Source organism: Epinephelus fuscoguttatus, linkage group LG18, assembly GCF_011397635.1.
Source record: "Epinephelus fuscoguttatus linkage group LG18, E.fuscoguttatus.final_Chr_v1".
Classification (NCBI taxonomy): Eukaryota; Metazoa; Chordata; class Actinopteri; order Perciformes; family Serranidae; genus Epinephelus; species Epinephelus fuscoguttatus.
Genome location: NC_064769.1, coordinates 37,845,992 through 37,866,188, shown reverse-complemented (window position 1 = coordinate 37,866,188; position 20,197 = coordinate 37,845,992). Strand labels below are relative to the sequence as shown.

The 20,197-nt window shown below is 41.8% G+C and overlaps 1 protein-coding gene across 1 annotated transcript in view; it reads right to left on the bottom strand.

The window, feature by feature from the left end:
• ttc28 (tetratricopeptide repeat domain 28) overlaps positions 1–20,197 on the bottom strand; it is a 215,064-nt gene that overhangs the window by 46,910 nt on the left and 147,957 nt on the right. Inside the window, exons 6-8 of the mRNA XM_049604503.1 lie at positions 19,820–20,041; positions 13,031–13,219; positions 12,815–12,911 (exon numbers count right to left, since the gene is read on the bottom strand). Coding sequence (XP_049460460.1) covers positions 12,815–12,911; positions 13,031–13,219; positions 19,820–20,041 — 508 coding nt within the window. The remainder of the gene's footprint in view (positions 1–12,814; positions 12,912–13,030; positions 13,220–19,819; positions 20,042–20,197) is intronic.

Here is a 20,197-nt window from a genome sequence, read left to right as displayed (position 1 = left end):
CCCCCAAAAAACATCTGAGCAGCCATCCCTACACAAGACCATTAAGCTGACTATTTATAGCTTCTATACATGCATAAATTCAATATTTCATCACAAATGCATCTGTAAACCATCATCGCCATTAAGCCTCAGAGAGGTAATCAATGATGATTTAGTTTACAGCACTCAAACTGAAGAATTCACAGAGCACCTCACGGTAAAAGCACTGATGGAAGAAAGCATGAGCACAGGGAAACGAAATTGATGTCGAATCTAAAACAACAAAAGCCAACCAATTAAAAGAATAATAAAACTGGGCGCACAAAAGCAATTAATTAAAATTAATAATTGCATCTATAATTGGTGTATTATAGACGGGTGTGCGACTGAGAGAAACAGTCAGTCATGCTCTGTGAAGCTGGATAACAACCTGAAAGAATAATGATGCGTATTTGATTCTCTTTATTTTTCATTTCCAATTGTGTAGTATGCACGAGGTGCTCGCTGCTCGCTCTGCTTTCATAAACACCAGTTTGCATGTGAGACACATGCACGGTTGCTCCTGGAGTCAGACTGTGGTTGAGTCAGTCACAATAAGCCGAACACATGAAAGTGTGTGTGTAGAGACAAACGTAGTGACACCAGATTAACACATGATGTCTTTAGACTTACATCAGCCCTGTGTGGAATATGTAGGAAGCAGGGTTACATGAGGAAGAGGAGGAGGAGGAGGAGGCTGCCGATAAGAAAGAGGAGACCTCGTTCATCGGGGTCTCGCACTAAGAGGATTACAGAGGAGCCTGCAGAGTTGGCTGGAATAGCTGGTTACAGTTACACCCGTCCTCCTAAACTCTGCTAACACACGAGCGTGAGCACGAGCTCCTGCGAGGCGTCGGGGTGCCAGCTATCTGCACACGCCCTGCAGGATGGACGGCGGGATTCCCCGACATGGAGGTGGGCGCAGCGTGAAGAGAGCAGAGCTGTGAGGATTAGAGGTGTGGAAAATGAGGTGAGATCTGATGACGGCAGTTTGGGCTGAGACAGCAGAGAGAGATTAGACGAGGAGGGTGGTGATCTGCGGGAAAAAGGCCTCGTCATCAGTGGACTGAACTGGGTGTGGCCAACCCCAGCCACATGTTCTGCTTTTATGTCTCTTGTCACTTTGTGCTTTGTCTTCTTATTGTAATTCAAAGTTTCAATAAAAATAAATCTGCATTGCATCATGCTGTGATCTGGTGCTACAGGAATGGTAATTAAGCTTTAAATGGTACCAACAGAAATCACTGAGGAGCTCCACGGCGCCACAGAAGAGATATTTCTGGATTCAGAGTGTAAACTATATTTAGAGTTTGATATTGATTTAGATTGCTAATAGAGGAGAGGAGAGGAGAAAACAAGTGAGGAAAGGAGAAGGGAAAACAAGGACGGAGAGGAGAGAAGAAGATAGAAAAACAAAGGAAGAATGGGGAAAAGAGAAGAGAAGGAGGACGGCGGAAAGAAGGGAGGAGAGGTCTAAACAAAGGAGGAGAGGAGAAAGGAGGAGAAGAGGAAACAAGGGATAAGGAAAGAATAAAAGAGGACATGAGAAGAAAGGAGGATCTTCTTCTTCCAGTCCTTTGCAATCTCAAATGTCGTTTTGCCAGTATCTAGCGCAGGTCTGTGATATTTCCATTCTTTCATCAGTGCTTTGCACCTCCCCTGCTCCACACGTAGTCTGTTGAGGGTCTTCCAGGTTGGCCATGGGAGGTCGTGCCCGCTGGCGAGGCATTCAGTCGGTGTGATTCCTCTCTCCGTCCATTCTTGGGCTCGGGTGTTGAGTCTGAACCATTCATTTTCCCAGATGTTGGTCCTTGCAGATTCCTTGGATGTCTGGAGAGGTGTGACTGCTTGCAGGTAGTTTCGCCACCAGACAATCAGAGATCTCCGCCTTCTGATAGTCTGGGGACACTCCTTTCTAAAGTGTGTTTAACACACCGGCGAAAACAGCCGGCAACAAAGCAACGCCTCTTGCATTTTTGAAAAGGACACGCCTTCTCGGAAATGTGCGCTCCCCCTTTTCTCGTCCACAAGGAAACAAACACACAGAGAGCTTGAAAATGGATGCCGAGAGATTTAACTCCGTTTTATCAAACGTGTGCTCATCCGTGAAGAAAATATTTTTTCCAGCGGATGTCTTAGTTACAACATGATTGAGCTAACTGGAGTAGTTTCATGTCGTATCCGACAACGGGAGGCTTTTAACAGATGACGTCCTGATGTTAGCTTTGCTGCTAGTGTTAGCTGTCCCTGTCAGCTGCAGCCACTGATGCTTTCTAGACATCGTGATTTCCCAAAACTGAATAAATACCACACATAGCAACACAAAACTGCTTTGCTAGCTCAATCATGTTGTAACTAAGATATCCGCTGGAAAAGATATTTTTTTCATGGACCGTGTAATGAGTTATTACTTATTACAGACACCGCTAACGGCTAACAGGGCTAACAGCTAACAGGGCTAACAGCTAACGGTTAGCCCAGCTAAACGTGCACACAGAAATAGTAATGTTTGTTCAATCATTATGTTTATAGACTTTACAAACATCGGATTAGTCTAAATGGTGATACAGTGATGTGATGCTCTGCTGGTTTTCTACCCGGAAGTATTTGTAAACAACAAGGCGATTCCCTCTATAGTCCGGCCAGACGGATGAGTCATGGCCTTGCAAAAGATTATGTTTGTTTCTTTCATTGGCGAGAATGTGTCGCCGCAAACACGACAAACATCCACTAACTTTGACGGCGTTTTCTGCGAGCGCGGCTCAGCCATTTTGTACCTGCTACACGTGTTTCTAGTGGGACTATGTTTACAAGCACAAGAGTTCAGCGAGCCACCGAAGGACCGCCCTGCGGATTTACTATTGGTTCTGCAACGTAGGGAGTTTTTTTTAAACTGTGAAATTGTATCCGCCCATCTAAACACAAAATCAGGGAGAAAGTCGTCAGTCTTTAGTTAAGCAAGTGTCTAAAGACTGACTTGTGAGTCTAGCTCGCAGGAAGCCGGATCTGGATTTCAGTCTGAAGGTGTGTCCATGCAGGGGGTGCCTTGTGTCTTCCTCCTGTGCTCTCTGCTCATCTTGAGTGATGATGGATCGCTTGATGTGAGGGGGTGCAATGCCAGCTAGGGCATAGAGGCATGGGACAGGGGTTGAGTTTATGCATCCTGTGATGATCCGGCAAGTGTCATTAAGGGCTGTGTCGACCAGTTTGGTGCGGTGGGATCAACTCCAGCTTGAGCAGGCACATTCTGCTGTGGAAAAGCAGAGGGCTAAGGCGGTTGTGCGGACAGTAGATGGGTCAGCGCCCCACTTTGAGTTCACCAGTTTGCGCAGAATGTTGTTGCGGGTGTTGACCTTGGCTTTGGTGTTCTGGAGGTGGAGCCTGAAGGAGAGTGTCCTGTCGAGTGTGACTCCGAGGTACACAGGGTCGGGGTGAGTGGAAAGTTTGTGACCATCCCATTAGACACACAGTTCTTTTCCTGCATCTCGGTTTTTGAGATGGAAGCTGCATAGTTGGATTTCAGGTGGTTGTTGTTGCAGTAGGCCGACATATCTCGAAGGGCACTTTCCAGGAGAAAGGAGGATATAGGTAGGAAACAAATGAGGAAATGATAAGAGGAAAGAAGTGAGGAAAGGAGGGAACAGATAAGAAAAAGAGGAAAAGACAGGGATCAAGGGAGTAAACAAAGTAGGAAAGGAAAGGATGAGAGGAAACATGGGAGGAGAGGAGAAGGGAGACAAGGGAGGGAAGGAGAGAAGAAGAAGAAGATGGAGATGAGGGAACAAGTGAGAGTAGTAAAGGAGAGAAGCAATGGAAGTAAGAAAAGGGTAAAGGAAAGGATAGGAGAAGAGGAGGAGACAACAGGAAAGAAAAAAGGAGGAAACAAGGGTACAGAGGAGAGCAGGAGACAAGGGAAAAGAGAGAAGAAGAGAGGACACAAGTGGTAAGAAGAGGAAGTGGGAGAGGAGGGGGGAAACGAGGGCAGAGAGGATAAGAAGAAACAAGGGAGACGAGGAGGCAGCAAGGAGAAAAGATGAGAGGAGACAAAAGGGATAAGAGGAAACATGGAAGGAAGAAGAGGAGGAAACAAAGGAGGAAAATAAAAAAAATAGAGAAGAGCAGAGGAAACAATGGAAAAGAGGAAATTAGGAAGGATATGAGAGAAGGAAACAAAGGAGGAAAGGATAAGAGGAAACAAGGGAGAAGAGGAGAAGAGAGGTGAGGTGAGGAGAGGAGACAAGGGAGGGAAGGAGAGGAAAGGAAATGAGAAGATGAGGAAATAAGTGAGAGAAAATGTGGGAAGAAAGAAGGAAAGAAGAGAGGGGAGGAGAGAAGGCAACAGGGTGGAAAGGAGAGGTGGGAAGGGAAAGAAAGGAAGAGGGAGAAGATGAGGAAACAGGAGAGGAAATGAGAAAAGAGGACTTTGTCCTATGAGAGGAAAGGAGATGAGGAAACAAGGGGGGGAGATTAAATCTAAAAGGAGGACAGAAGAGGAGCGTATAGGAGGGGAGGAGATGATTTAAAAAGAGAGGAGGGATGAGGATAGGAGCAAACAACAGGGAAGAGGAGGGAATAAAAGAGAGGAGAAGAGAAAAGGAAACGAGTAGGGAGGAGAGAAAAGAAGGAGAGGAGACCAGAATAGTGGGGGGGTGGGGGGGGGGGGACAAAGGAGGAGTGGAGGAAACGAGGGAGGAGAGGAGGATGAAGGGTTGTCACGTCAGCATTGAGAGTGAGAGAAAAGTATCATCCATAAATAATGATGTGAATCATTGATCTGAACCACAGACGGCAGCTCGTCTGTCAGGACGGAGTCAGCGACTTCAGCCTGTTAGTGTCACATCACAGCTCCTACTGTGAGCCGCAACTCCTGCTCAGCTCACAAGGAACATATGAAAAGGAGACTATAGAAGGACCTTTGGTGACTGAACACAAAACATGACGGTATTTAAATTAACACAAACTGAGCAGGACGTAGAAGCAAAACAAAATACTGTACTTTATACTCCACTACATCTGTAAAACAGCTTCAGTTAATTTGCAGCTCAAGATAAATAAACTCTTTAAAGTAGGGATGCACTGAAATGAAAATGTGTGGCCGAAGCCAAAGCCGAATAATATTAAATGCTTGGCCAAATACCGAATACCGGTATAGTTTTTGCAGATGAACCCTCCAGATTAGTGTTGTCACGGTACCAAAATTGGGACCCACTGTACGATACCAGTGAAAGTATCATGGTTCTGAGTAGTATCACGATACCACAGTGAAAATGAGGCAGATGTGCCTTTTGTCATTTATAAAAAGATAAATCACTTTTCTATAATACATCAATGATATTTCAATGGAATAAATTACTTATTGACTTATTCATACTTCAAAAACAGCATCAATAAGTGATGAACATAGGGGGGATCAAAATAAAATAAATAAATGAAAAAAAAATCAACCAGCCACCCTCCTCCCCTGACAAGTTAAGAACAGTCCCTAAAGTGCGGTGAGGTTTGTGGACCGTTACTGACACAAAGAGAGAAATGTGAACGGCTCGTTTCTCCTCTGATACGCCACATACTGTGTGCCGCCACGGCTCAGCTGTTCGGGTACTACTGGGCAGTCATGACGACAAGTTATTCACCTGGAGCCGGACTTCTCCGTCGCCAGTAAGCTGTTATCATGTGCCGCCGTATTTGACAGGAATACGTATTCCTGTCCATGTCTGTGACCCCCGTTCAACCCACAACCGGCAGGATTCGCCGTTTCATTTCTGCTGCTGGTTGAAATCTGTACTCACACAGCGTGCTGAATGATTTTGCCCGCACAAAACTATTTTTAGTCGCAAATGCGAGTGCGGTGATGGACGGAGTAAAATATCGCCACACTGCCGACATTTTACTCCGTCCGTCACCACACGCTGTTTGATTGCGTTATCAAAACACGGCGCTATTATTCGGCCTTGCTTTTCACTATTCCACCGAATACCGAATGTGTGTTTTTTTTGCAATATTCGGCCGAATATTTTCAGTTACCGAATATTCGGTGCATCCCTAATTTAAAGGAACAGTGTGTAAGATTTAGGGGGATTCAGTGGAATCTAGTGGTGAGGACTGCAAATTGCAACCAGCTGGAGGTTGTTACCAGGAGCTGATTATCCACAGAGGTCTCTTCCTCTCTGAAACAAACAGACCAGCTGATTTAAACTAGTAAAAACACTGAATAAAGACATTTCATGTTTAAAAAAATCTGTGTATTTCTGATGCTGCTCATTGTGGAAGGGCTACTTACTGAGGTGGCTGATGCAAAAATGCAAGGGACCATAGGGGCAGTACTTTAACCACCTGGAAAACGCGAGGTCGGATGCTGTGCGCTACTTTAGTACCTTTACCTTTGTTGAGCTAGCTTTCATTAGCGAGGTGGCAGGTTGCGTCTGAAGTTGCTAAGCAACATTAACCTTCACCATATCATAGCCTATTTACCTGAAATCCTGAGTGCAGAGCTGATCTTCTTCCAGGAGCTGTTTGTAAGTGTGAAGGCCTATCGTCTGTGGGACAGATGTGATCATTGCACCAAAATGATCAACTTTTCTGTATTTATCACAGACTGATATTTTACGGATGAAGGGAAAGATATCTGTCAGCTGTGATTGGTTGTTCCTCGTCACATGACATGCAGTCCACACTGCTGCGTTCCAGAAGTTGAACTCTGTCTGTCTCAGGACCCTGGACCCTGATCTAGAGCCAGAGTTTGGTTTGTCCGTTCAGGGCTACTGTAGAAACCTGTCAGTGCAACATGGCTGACTCTGTGAATGAGGACCTGCTCCCTATGTAGATATAACGGCTCATTTTAAGGGAACAAAAATACACCAACTCATATTTCCAGGTGATGATACGCTAAAGAAAACATATTCATCATATTATATTCCATTTCTGCCGATAATATCCCCGTGAAGCCTGCACACTGGACCTTTAAAACCCTCTTGGATCAATAGTATAAGTACTTCTACTGAAGGATCTGAATACTTCTTCCACTGCTGGTAAATGTGTACCTGATGCTGCAGCCTGGAGGTCTTCCCTGCTCATGTTACGTGTGTAATGCGGCACACACTCAGACACAAAGAGTGGCGAGTTGTCCACTCAGCGGAGGAGTCGGGTTCGTTGGCTCTCAGATATCACTGTGGCCGCAGAAACCAGAACCTGGTTAATAAAACATGAGCGTTGATTGGCCAGAGAGGCACTACTGTGGTCATGTGATAGGGCCTCAGAAGGCAGATGAGGTGACGGGAGAGCAGGACCATCACATGATCTACGGCCAGCGCTGGAAGAAGTGTTCAGGGCCTTTACCTAAAAGCACACTGTGAAAGTACTCTGTGAAGTACTGCACTGACAAGCACAAGTATGTATCATTAGCAAACTGTACTTAAAGTATTAGAAATAAAACAACTCTTAATGCAAGAGAGTGTTTTACTATCATATACTGGATTACTGGATTATTAATAACATTGTTCAATCAGCACAATCAGCATCTAGCATCAGGATTAGCTCCACCCTCTCTTCCAAATATGGTCACCTCCTATCACTTATGGCTCCAAAAAATCCAAGATGGCGACGGCCAAAACGTCAAACTTGAGGCTTCAAAACAAGAAAATCAATGGGTGACGTCACGGTGGCTACGTTAACGTGGTCATATGGCTACGTGGCTACGCTGGATGTTCAGTTTTTCCAGTGAGTACATTTGGTTACTTGCAACACTTAGCATTAGCATCATCACAGTTAACCATAGCTGTAGGTGCACCTTGCTAATCAAGCTGGCAGCTAGCATTAGCGTTAGCACCACGCATAGAGTCACTTCCGGCTTCAAAAAAAAAAGAAAAACACAGATTGTGATGACCCATTTGCCAAACTAGAGGATTCAAAAACAACAAACCAGTGGGTGACGTCAACCTGGCTATGTCGGATATTCAGTATTTCTGGTAAATAATTTTGTTTTCATGGTTTAAGCAGGTTATTCACAAGGGAAAATTAGCATTAGTTTCATCACAGTATGGTCAAATATGGTCAGTCCTCAACACTTCTGGCTCATGAAAATCCAAGATGGCAACGGCCAAAACAGCAAACTTAAGGCTTCAAAACAGGAGTCCATAAACCAATGCGTGATGTCACAGTGGCTACGTTAACCTGGTCATGTTGGCTACATGGTTTTGCTAGTTTTTCCGGAAAGTACATTTGGTTTTAAAAATTTAAGCTTGCTTCACACTAGCAATACTTCGAATTAGCATTACCACAGTTAACCATAGCTGTAAGTGCACCAAGCTAGCAGCTAGCATTAGGGTTAGCGCCATGCATATGGTCACTTCTGGCTCTAAAAATCCAAGCTGGCGATGACCAATTCGTCAAACTTGAGGCTTCAAAATGGGATTCCACAAACCAATAGGAGACATCAATGTGGCTACATCAGATGTTTAGTTTTTCCGTAAAGTACATTTCGTTGTAGTGGTTTAAGTAGGTTTTTCACGAGGGAAAATTAGCATTAGTTTTATCACAGTTAACCGCAGACTGTAAATGCCTGTGCTAACCAAGCTAACATCTAGCATCAACGTTAGCTCCACCCTCTCGTCCAAATATGGTCACCTCTCATCACTTATGGCTCCAAAAATCCAAGATGGCAAAACACCAAATGTGAGGCTTCAAAACAAGAGTCCACAAACCAGTGGGTGACGTCATGGTGGCTACGTTAACGTGGCCATTTGGCTACACTGGATGTTCAGTTTTTCCAGTAAGCTTGTTTTATACTTGCAATACTTAGCATTAGCATTATCACAGATAACCACAGATATAAGTGCACCCTACTAACCAAGCTAGCAGCTAGCATTAAGGTTAGCACAATGTGTACGGTCACTTCTGGCTCCAAAAATCCAAGATGGTGATGACTAATTTGCCAGACTTGAGGCTTCCAAATGGAATTCCACAAACCACTGCGTGACATCAATGTGGCTACATCGTATGTTCAGTTTTTGCAGTTAGTACATTTCGTTTTAATGGTTAAAGCAGGTTTTACACAGGTGAAAATTAGGAGTAGCATTATCACAGTTGAACACACACTGTAAATGCACTCTGCTGACCAAGCTAGCAACTAGCATCAGGGTTAGCTCCACCCTCTCGTCCAAATATGGTCACCTCTCATCACTTATGGCTCCAAAAATCCAAGATGGTGAGGCTTCAAAACAAGAGTCCATAAATCAATGGGTCACTGTGGCTACGTTAACAGTCTGATTGTTATAATGTTTTATACATTTATCTTATGTTTTGTACATTAAATTTTATGATGCAAAGAGTATAGAAAGAGTATAAAGACAATGTTTGCCTCTGAGATATAGTGGAGTAGACGTAGCATCAAATGAAAATACTCAAGATAAGTACAGGTACCTCAGGATTGTAAACAAGTGCAGTACTTAAAGGTGCTCAGTGTTTAAATGAAACAGATGGAGAGTCCATTTGTCTGTGAACTGGACGCTGCTGATCGATGCAGATCGAGTTGTTCAGGTCCAGAACAACAGCCCAGTCAGTGTATTGAGTCACTGTGGCGACAGCAGTGACAGAGCGGCTCAGTGGTTAACAAGAGAAACAGCTCATGTGGCGCTGGAGCTTTCCATCAGACGGAATGAGACAGACTTCTGCTTCTGTTAGTTAATCGTTTCTGAGGAAATAAAATCCTGAGTGTTTTTACTTTTTATCTAAAATTGCATCACGTCATCCACTTTTTGAAAATGAAATTTATGCAGAATACGATAAAAAGACACTGACAGTGTTTGAAGTTTGCAAAGGGCAGATGTTTGATGTCAGAAGGACACGATGAAGAACGCTATTTTCTGACATTTAAAACCATCTGACATTAGTATTTCTCATAAATAAATTGGAATGGAATAAAGGTGTATCTTATCTTATTAATAGTATGATGGTTATAATAATAAAAACATAAAGAGTATTTAACACTGTCATTAATCCATTGACCGTATAATCGTGTTTAGTTTCCTGTCTTTAGTTTCAGAGTTTCTGCACTGATCACACAGTTACATTTAAGACTTTAAATAACTGAAAGAAGCAAATGAACTCAAGTTTCATCATCACACTAGCCTGTAGAAGGAAAACTAGTGGGGACAACCGGGCATGGAATCACCTGGGGTGGGAGTAAGTCACACATGTGCAAGTCATAAGCAAGTCCCAAGTCGAAGTCGTGGCGAAAATCAAGGAAGTCAAGTCGAGTCCTTGGTCAGGTCGAGCAAGTAACAATTCAAGTCACACTCACAGGCTCATAAATATAATATCACATAAGCTGCACTCAGTGGTAGAATGTGACTAAACACATTTACTCAGATACTGTAAGTACCACCGTGCTGCCGTCGACCTCTACTCAACTACATTTATCTGACAGCCTTAGTTACTAGTTACTTTACAAATTAAGATTCTGCACTCGAAACGTATGAAAACGTCTAAGTACAGCTGGAACTATGAGTCAGAAAATAAAGTCACCACTATTCTCATAATCATCTAAGTCATTTCAATGCAAAAACATTTTATTTTTCCAGCTCTTTTGCTGTTTTTGCTTTTTATTATTTGATGATTAATTTTCACGTTGAGGTTTGTGTCTGTGTGTGTTCCACGTTTTTCTCCTCACTGACTTGGTCAATCCATGTGAAATGTGGCACAGTGGTAGAGGGTCATGGGAGGATGCCAATGAAGCAATATTACATCAATTGGCCAAAGGGGGGCGCTATAGCAACCCATTGAAATGTCAAACTTTGAATGGGCATATCTCATGCCCCGTATGTGGTAGAGACATGAAACTTTGCACAGAGATGCCTCTCCTCATGAGGAACACATTTGCCTCAAGAACCCATAACTTCCGCTTATATAGATTTTCTGCCATTTTGAATTTTTTGAAAAACACTTCAAATGGATCTCTTCCTAGGAAGTTTGAGCGATCTGCATGAAACTGGGTGAACATAATCTAGGGAGCAATATCTAAAGTTCCCTCTTGGCAAAAGTTGGAAAACTTCCTAAAACTGAGCTTCTATAAGGCAATGAATATTGCGGAGGGCGTGGCTCATCACATAAAGGTGTAGAACATCTCAAGGGTTTCACCCATCACCACGCAACTTTGTAGGCATATGACCACACATAATCTGAGGACCCTCCATTATTGAGCCCATCAAACAAAATGGGGGCGCTAGAGAGCTCATTTCTTATCTAGGCCTAACCGCCATATGGATTTTTACTAAACTTGGTAGATATGTAGAACAGGACGCCTCAAGGTGACTGGAGAAATTTAACTCTAATTGGCAACTGGGTGGCGCTATAACAACAGAAAAATGCTTCAAAATGGCTAAAATGCGACCGATCGCTGTGGCTCCCCCTGTGGACCAATGTTGGTGTTGTTTCTAATGTTTGGTATGACTAAGTCATGGTATGGTATGCTGTACATAATCACGGAAACTGTCAGTGTGTCATTCTGTCAGTCAGTCATTCTGTCTGTCCCACGTTTTTCTACTCACTGACGTGGTCAATCTATGTGAAACTGCACATAGGCATTGAGGACTGGCATAGGTAGAAGGGGACAAAGCTACCAATGACTATGGAGTAGTATAACTTGAAGTTTTTGCGAGAATCAGTGATGAACTCCCTGGTTACTGTGTATAGCAGCAGTTTGCTGCAGGTCTGATGAATGAATGAAGCTCCACAAAAAAGGACTGAACAGCTTCCTTCAAAACAAGCCGCTGTCCCATCAATCCCACTATTAGTTTAAATTTTAGTGTGTAGCTTCTCCTGACAGCCTGTGACTGGATAAAACCAGACAGAAAATACATTTTAAAACTCAAGAGAAACTTTCAAATTAAATCTAAGACTTTCATTTTCTTCTGATGCCTTCATTTTGTTGTTGGAAACCTCATACAGTACAGTGTGATAAGTAATGTATGTTCATCTTTACTACAAAGTGGATTATTACAAATTCCTTGCATGTGGACATATACTTTCCTCAGTCCTACGTCTTTTTAGCAGAATATTAACTTTAAATAAAAAACAATATTGTCTGTTTTAAAGCTAAAACATGCAGAGGGGAGAGAAGTGCCTCGGTGTCTACAGCTGTCCTCTCAGGCTGCACAAGAGAATCCACCTCGCAATAAGTTGGGACAGTTCGTGTGTGTAACCTGTGAAATGTAAAGTGTAATAACTGAAGCTGACTCCTCTCTTCTCTCAGCTCTCCTTTGGCTGCTGGTTTCTAGATTTTAGTGAGGAAATCAAACTGAGTCTGTAAAAGTCGCCCTGGCAAAATTTGTGCTATCAAATTGGTATCTTCAGCAAAATATTTTATTTGTCATCTATAATAAACTTTCTGCACAAACAGGTAGCTTGTGGTGTTTATTATAGCGTCTGTGTCTGTGGTTATTTTAAGTCATCACACTGCATTTCTATTAAATGTTTCAGAGAACACAGCGTGCTGTCGACTCAGATTGAGTATTGAACTGAATATGAACCAGTTATTTAAAGCCAGGGCTGCTGTTGTCTTTTCTTCTTTTATTCAGAGGATGCACACCTTGTTTACTGTGATGTGTTTTCCTTCGCAAAACAAAGAAGAAGAAATCAGCCATCCTCCCCCTTCTTGTTGTCATCTGTAAATCCTCCAGGGTGACGCTGCAGCTTGATTAGAGTCATGCTCACCTCTCCTCATCATCATTGTTAGTTTATTCCTGGTTCTGCTCTCACACTGATCACACACACACACCTGTAACGTGTCGTCAGATAAACTCACCCAGGTTGGACGACGCTCGGCCCTGAGCTGCTCTGTCCTGCAGCTCCTGAGCAATCTCTAGCTGGTGCTGGTGGTGCTGACGAGCTCTCTCCAGGTCCTGAGGGTCACAGGAACATTATTGAGATGACAAATAATGTCTCAACAGCACACAGAACACGCAGAATATCAGAATACCCCGCTGTTATTTAGTTATACAGTAAACTGTTTTACACCAACCTGCATGCATCGGGCCGCGTGTCCCAGACCAGCGTACGCCCTCATCTCGATCGCTCTGTCGCCCAGCTCTTGAGCCAACTCCAGGACCCGTGTGTGGTACGATATGGCCTTGTCAAAGTCCCGCTGAGAGTGGTAGGCACTGCCCAGGTTGCTGTACGCCCGCGCCTCCTCACGCCGGTTCTCCAAAGTCTGCGAAAACACATCATCAGAAATGACGACAGTGGCGGTTTTTTCTTTTTTTGAGTGTCCCAGGTCGTCAACTAGAACTACAGCCTCATGGTTGTATGACTCCGCCCACTCCGTGGTCAATTCTGAATGGACCACAAGTGACTCGCAAACATGTCAATTTGTAAAAAAAAAAAAAAAAAAAACCTTTTAATTTTAAGTACAGTGAATTTCTGGCACAGAGCTTTTATTTTGAAGTGCCGCTTCCTGCTGTAGATTAAGTGACCAATGGGCAGCTACTTGACAAAGACTAAAAATTAGCTTGACAACTGGTGAAACACAAATATGATGCTGAATGTATTAAACTGTGGGGACCTTGAATTGAAGGAGACAACTGGACCCCGTGGCTGGACCAGCTGGGAACCACTGGCCTAAAACATACTTTGTGAGGTCACACTGACTTTGACCTTTGACGACAGTTACGTTTCGTAACTGTAGTTTTTATTGAACAAACAATCGACCACAAAATTCTAATCAGTTTATTCTTCAGTGCAAGTGGATGTTTGTGTCAAAGATATTCCCTAAAGGTGTTCTTGAGATATCAGATTCACAATAATGACACAGATGAAGTCACACAGACAGTTCATCACTGAGTCCAAGTGAAGCTTTGGGCCAAATTTGAAGAAATTCCCTCGAGCTATTCTTGGGATATTGCGTACATGAGAATGAGGTTGATGCAAGGAAAACAGCAACCTTGACCTTTGAAGCTTGACCACCAAAGTCTAATGAGCTCGTCCTTGAGTTTAAGTGGACGTTTGTGCCAAATTTAAAGATGATGTTCTTGAGATATCACGTTCACAAGGATGGGACGGACTGGCGTACGTACAGTAAAGTTTTGAGCCTAACCAAAAAAATGCGTAGCTTGGAAAGCCAAATGATATTTTATATAATCTACCACCTTCTCTTATTGTCATTAACCATGTTCATGTTTGGAACTGTTTTTGTTTTATTTCTGCAGGTCCTTTAAGTGAATAGTGGTCAAGGATTTGTTGTAAATGGTGAAAGTGGAGTATCGCGCTGCGAGCAAATATCTTGATCTCAAAGGAATGTCACCATCTGAAGTCCACCAAGATACGCGTTGATGAAGAGCCGAGGTCAGGGACACCATCATCTGCCACCACCAAAGAAAACCTTGACCTTGCTCTGGACATGATTAGGGTTGGGTACCGAAAGTCGCTGCTTATATGGAACCGGTACCTACACAACCGATACCTGGACCGAAACAAAACGCACATTACGGTGCCTCCTTTAGGCTCTATTGGACGTTATATGTAACAGAATCATTCATTCGTTCATTTGTTGAGTGTACATTATTATTTAAAGGCACGCTAAGCACTGTTGGGCGTCACTTCCGTTTACGTTCAACAATGTACCAAACACAACGGAGCTGGCTCGCCCCTCCCCCCTTCGTCCTCTGCCATGAACAAGCGATAGCTGCTAGTTACCCTGGATTTACACATCTGTTCAAGGGATAGTGCACCCAAAAATGAAAATGCAGCCATTACCTACTCACCCATATGCCGAGGGAGGCTCAGGTGAAGTTTTAGAGTCCTCACATCACTTGCAGAGATCCAAGGGGAGAGGAGGTAGCAACACAACTCCACCTAATGGAGGCTGACGGCGCAACGTCCAAAACACATCATTGAAACCACAAAATATCTCCATACTGCTCGTCCGTAGTGATCCAAGTGTCCTGAAGCCCCGACATAAAAAGCTGTTTGGAAAAACCTCATTTGAACTCTGTTTTTAGCCTCACTGTAGCCTGTAGCTCTAACTGCCTCTCTGTGCACCGAGCTCATGTGTGTGTGCCTGCTTTCGCTGGTCCCGCGCTGGCTGGTCGGTGCAGCCTGGACCAAAATGTTTTTGTTGCCATTTGCGGAGCCTGGGCTGCCTACAGAGACCGGACTTTAATAGAGTTACCGTACCGTTTTAAAAGTATCAGTTCGGCACCAGTATTGGAAAAAAAACAAACGATACCCAACCCTAGACATGATCAAGCAAGATCGGCGATTGTCAACACGTGAAGTAGCAGACAGGTTGGACACCGCACAGAAGGAGCAGATCATGATCTGAAGAATGAGCTTGGCTTCTCAAAGGTTTCCGCTTGGTGGGTCTCACGTCTTCTGACTCCTGAGCAGAAGTGCACTGGGCGCACCATCAGGGGTGTCGTTTCAGCAAAAGCTAAGGTATGGCAATATGACATGACGTCACAGAGCTACTGATGATGGAGTTTCAAAAATATGAACTTATATAAAACTTCACTTTGGTCTTTGACCTGTCAGACGTACATACTATGCTATTGAAAACTGTTTCAAAGGACATGAAGCTGTTTCTCACATTCATAATACCTCATGTCTGCATGTAATGCACGACTTGGTGAGAGCAGTGAAAACATCACATACCTATTTCGGCGCATATTTCAGCACCACGGACAGCAAGTGGACGTTTAATTATCATTAGTCATGTGTTTGACTTCACAGAAAATAAAGAAAATAAATTAATTAAAAGCTCATTTCTAGAAGATAACCAAAGGGTCCGGTGTGTGAAACAGTAAAACAAAGGCCAATTTGGTACAATACTGAATAGGCGAATTTATTGGAGTGTTTCCAGAGACCGAAAATACAAGCTTTACATGCCGACATGAAGAAAAAACACACATACAATCAGACAGGCTTCAAGACATCATTTAGACAGGCTGTCTACAGCAGCAGAGCAAAATGCTTTTACAACACAAAGATAACTCACATAACTCATAACTCGCGGAGGAGCGAAGTGGCGAACAATTTGATTCACTAACACTCGTATTCACTGATGAGCATATTATTGACCTATTTAAGTGCAATACAATGAAAACGACCAGCCAGTGCGCCTCAGACTATCTAACATATCACATCTGATGACTACAGAACCTCTCTCTTTTTTGTTCTCCCGATTCCAAGGTATGGCAGCTGCCATACCTCGCCATACCTAAATGACGCCTATGCGCACCATGTCAGTGAACAATTGGGAACTATTCACCTCTCTTCTCTTCACCTGCTCCCCTCGGACTTCCACCTGTTCCCCAACCTGAAAAAGCTTTGGCTGGCAAATGTTTTGCCAACATCAATGACGTCATGGAAGCCGTCGTGTTTTTCTACCTTTCTTTATCAGTAAGCACACATGACTTCAAATAAGGACTGTACAAGACTTTCATCAAGGCTTTAAAAAGCTAAATTTATCGTGACATTCAGCTTAAAATTCATCTCAGGTAATGAAATTTGATTTAAAAATACATCTGTGCTCAAAACATGCATTTGAACTCTCTATAAGCAAAAACAAGAAACATATTCTCTGTTGATGAAGACGGAGGCTGACCCTCACGTCTCCTCACAGATGGAGACTGTTTAATGTTACAAGCTGCGACACGTCCAGCTGAAGACACTGTCACAACAAACTGACTTTTAAACTCTCAGTCGTCCCAAGATCTGACTTTATTCTGCTACAAATCTAATCGTCAACAGATGGTCGATTTGTATGTGAGGACACAGAGAGCCGCGCTCAGTGTCATGATGTTGGCTGCAGCGGCTGGCTCGCTCCACGTTTCTGCACTTCATCCAAAAAAACCCCCAAAAAAGTCCCATAAAAAGTGAAATGTGCTCCGATTATTGTCCTTTGTTGTGTTTGTTCGTGTGACATTTGCAGGAAGAGCTTCAAATATTTACAAGCTTAACAACCAGTGTCCTGAACACACACACACACACACACACACACACACACACACACACACACTGAATGTTCTTTGGGAAATAACTTTGTTATAAAACGCTGCGTTCAGCAAATGATGGATGGACGTGTTAGAATAAACATCCAGTAACTGCTGCCCTCCTGTTTCAATTTATCATAGTCCTGAAATACAAATTACGCTTCTCTCCATAATAATCCTAAATTCAATTACTGGATGCAGCTGGTGTCTTTATATTCTGTGAGCACATAGGATATCCATTTTTAGCCTGTTTATGAAACATCTTCTCTGAGAGTACACGCCGGCTTTTTCACATGGCAGCCAAATTCTGTTTTCTGGTTTTTGTTGCGTAGTGTGTCAGCAGAACAGGGCGACTGATTGATATGCAAAAAGTCAATTGAGGGGTGAATTGTTCCTTTAACTTCATGGTTGCGACAGTGTCCTATGCGTAAAGAGACCAAACTCGCTCACACCCACTGGTTCCTTCTTTAACACTATGAAACCTGGGGCGACATCTTTTTGTCCTGTGCTGCTTTCAGACGCCTTTCGCAAGTATTTAAACCTTTGAACTCCGAGTACATTGGTGCAGTTTCTTTTACAAACAACCTACAGACTGCAAAAATAAATAAATAGAGAAAATACAGAAAATTATTTTTTTTTAAAAAATAGGAAAAAAGCTGGGGAAAACTTCATTTTAAAATATTATTATTACATTTTAAAATTATGTTAAAGACTTTTCAAATATTTTTTAAGCACTTTTCCAGGTCTTTTTCTTGTTTGATTGTTTTAACTTTCTTTTCTTTTTTTAATACTAATTTTCTTGTTTTTAATTTTCCCTTTTTACTAATTTCTTACAAATATTTAGGTTATATCTTCCTCTGTTGCTCACTGTCTTCTTCCCATGTTTTTAGAAATCCAGCCAATTTGCGCAGGTTTCAAAAATAAATAAATAAACAGATTTAGAAAATTATCTTTAAAGAATAGGGAAAAAAAGCTAAGGGAAACTACATTTTATAATTATTATTATCACATTTTAAAAATGATGTTAAATTTTTTTTTTAACTCATTTTCTTGTTTTGTTTTTTTTTTGTTCTCCCCTTCTACTAATTTCTTGCAATTTAATTTGAGGTAATTTCTTCCTCTGTTGCTCACCGCCTTCTTCCCATGTTTTTGAAAACAATAAAGCCAATTTGCTCAGGTTTAAAATATAAATAAATATATTCAGAAAATTATTTAAAAAAGAAAATAGGAAAAAGGTTAGAGGAAACTATATTTATAATTATTATTGTTACATTTCAAAATTGTGTTAGAGATTTTTCAAATAACTCTCAAGCATTTTGTTCCAGGTCTTTTTCTTATTTATTTGTTTCTAACTTTCTTTCTTTCTTTTCTTAACTAATTTTCTTGTTTTTAATTTTCCCTTTTTACCAATTTCTTGCAAATTTTTGGGTCATTTCTTCCTCCGTTGCTCCCTGCCTTCCTAGTCAATTTGCTCAAGTTTAAAAAATAAATGAAAAGATTCATAAAATTGGGTTTTTTTTATCTTTCTTTCTTTTTAACTAATTTTCTTGTTTTGAATTTTTTTTTTTTTTTACTAATTCCCTGCCTTCTTCATGTTTTTGAAAGAAATCAAGCCAATTTGCTCAGATTTAAAAAAAATAAATAAATAAATAGATTAAGAAAATTATTTTTTAAAAAATAGGGGAAAAAGTTAAGAAAAACTATATTTATAATTATTATATTTTAAAATTATGTTGCAAATTTTTAAAATAATTTTTAAGCACTTTTTAGCCTTTTTCTTGTTTGTTTTTAACTTTATTTTTTTCTTTATTTTTTTAACTAATTTTCTTGTTTTTTAATTTTCCGTTTTTACTAATTTCTTGCAATTTTATTTGAGGTAATTTCTCCCTCTGTTGCTCACTGCCTTCTTCCCATGCGTTTTCAAAAGAAAACATGCCAATTTGCTCATATTTAAAAAATAAATAAATAGATTAAGAAAATTATTTTTGGAAAATAGGAAAAAAGCTAAGATAAACTATATTTATAATCATTATTATTACATTTTAAAATCATGTTGTATATATTTAAAATAATTTTTAAGCACTTTTAAGTATTTTTCTTGTTTGTTTTTAAATTACTTTTTTCCTTTACTTTATTAAACAAATCTTTCTTTTTTAATTTAACCTTTTTACTAATTTCTTGCTAATTTTTTGGGTCATTTCTTCCTCTGTTGCTCACTGCCTTCTTCCCATTTTCTTCCATTTTCTTCATTTTCATTTGTTCAGGGTTCAAAGGGTTAAAAACTGGTCAGATTTATATGGTTCCATTTAAAAAAATTCTCCTTACATGCTCACTGTAGTTTTTATTTAACAAAAAGGAGGAAATAGTGCATTTGTTGGGGACTATTTTCAGCGGCGGATTAATCCACATTTGGTGCGGTAGTGTGTTTGTGGCAGCAGGACGGGGTGTGTGTGATTGAGTCAGTATAAACTACAGTGTGTGTGTGTGTGTGTGTGTGTGTGTGTGTTGATGGTAATGAAGGAACATGTGACACAGTGAGGCTCAGTGATGTGTTTTAGTAGTTTTTGGATGACAGTGGAGCTGTGTGGCACAGAGGAGGAGATATTTCAGGCTCTGACACACACACACACACACTCACACTGCGTGTTAGTGAACACATTCACTGTTGGTTTTGGTCTTTTGATGGGATTTGTTGACAATAATCAAAATATCACCAGACTTGTCGGCTACGATCTCACTGGGGGAATCAAAATGGCCGGGGAAGTTTAGGGGGCACAAAGTTTTCCTCCTCCGTCAGAAACACAACAGATCACAAGATGTACCTTTGCGATGTCCAAGTGCTGCTCGTGGCACTGAACAGCGTTGGTGAAGTCTCCCAGTGCTGTGTACACGGCGCCCATGTTGCCCAGTTGGCGAGCCTCGGAGAGCTGGCATTGTGTTTGTCGTGCCAACAGCACACACTGTTTGTGGCTCGCCAGCGCGTTGGGGTAGTCACCGATAGCTGTGTACACATGGCCCAGACTGCTGAGAGCGTCCGACGCAGCCTGAAACCACAAACACACACTGGTTAGTATCCAGAGCCCAGAGAAGAGAGGAACTAAACCATTCACACACTCCCAGTAAACACCAACTACACACAGAGACAAACACGAGTTGTGTAGCTTTGATTTAAGGGTTTAAACACCAAATAATACATCATG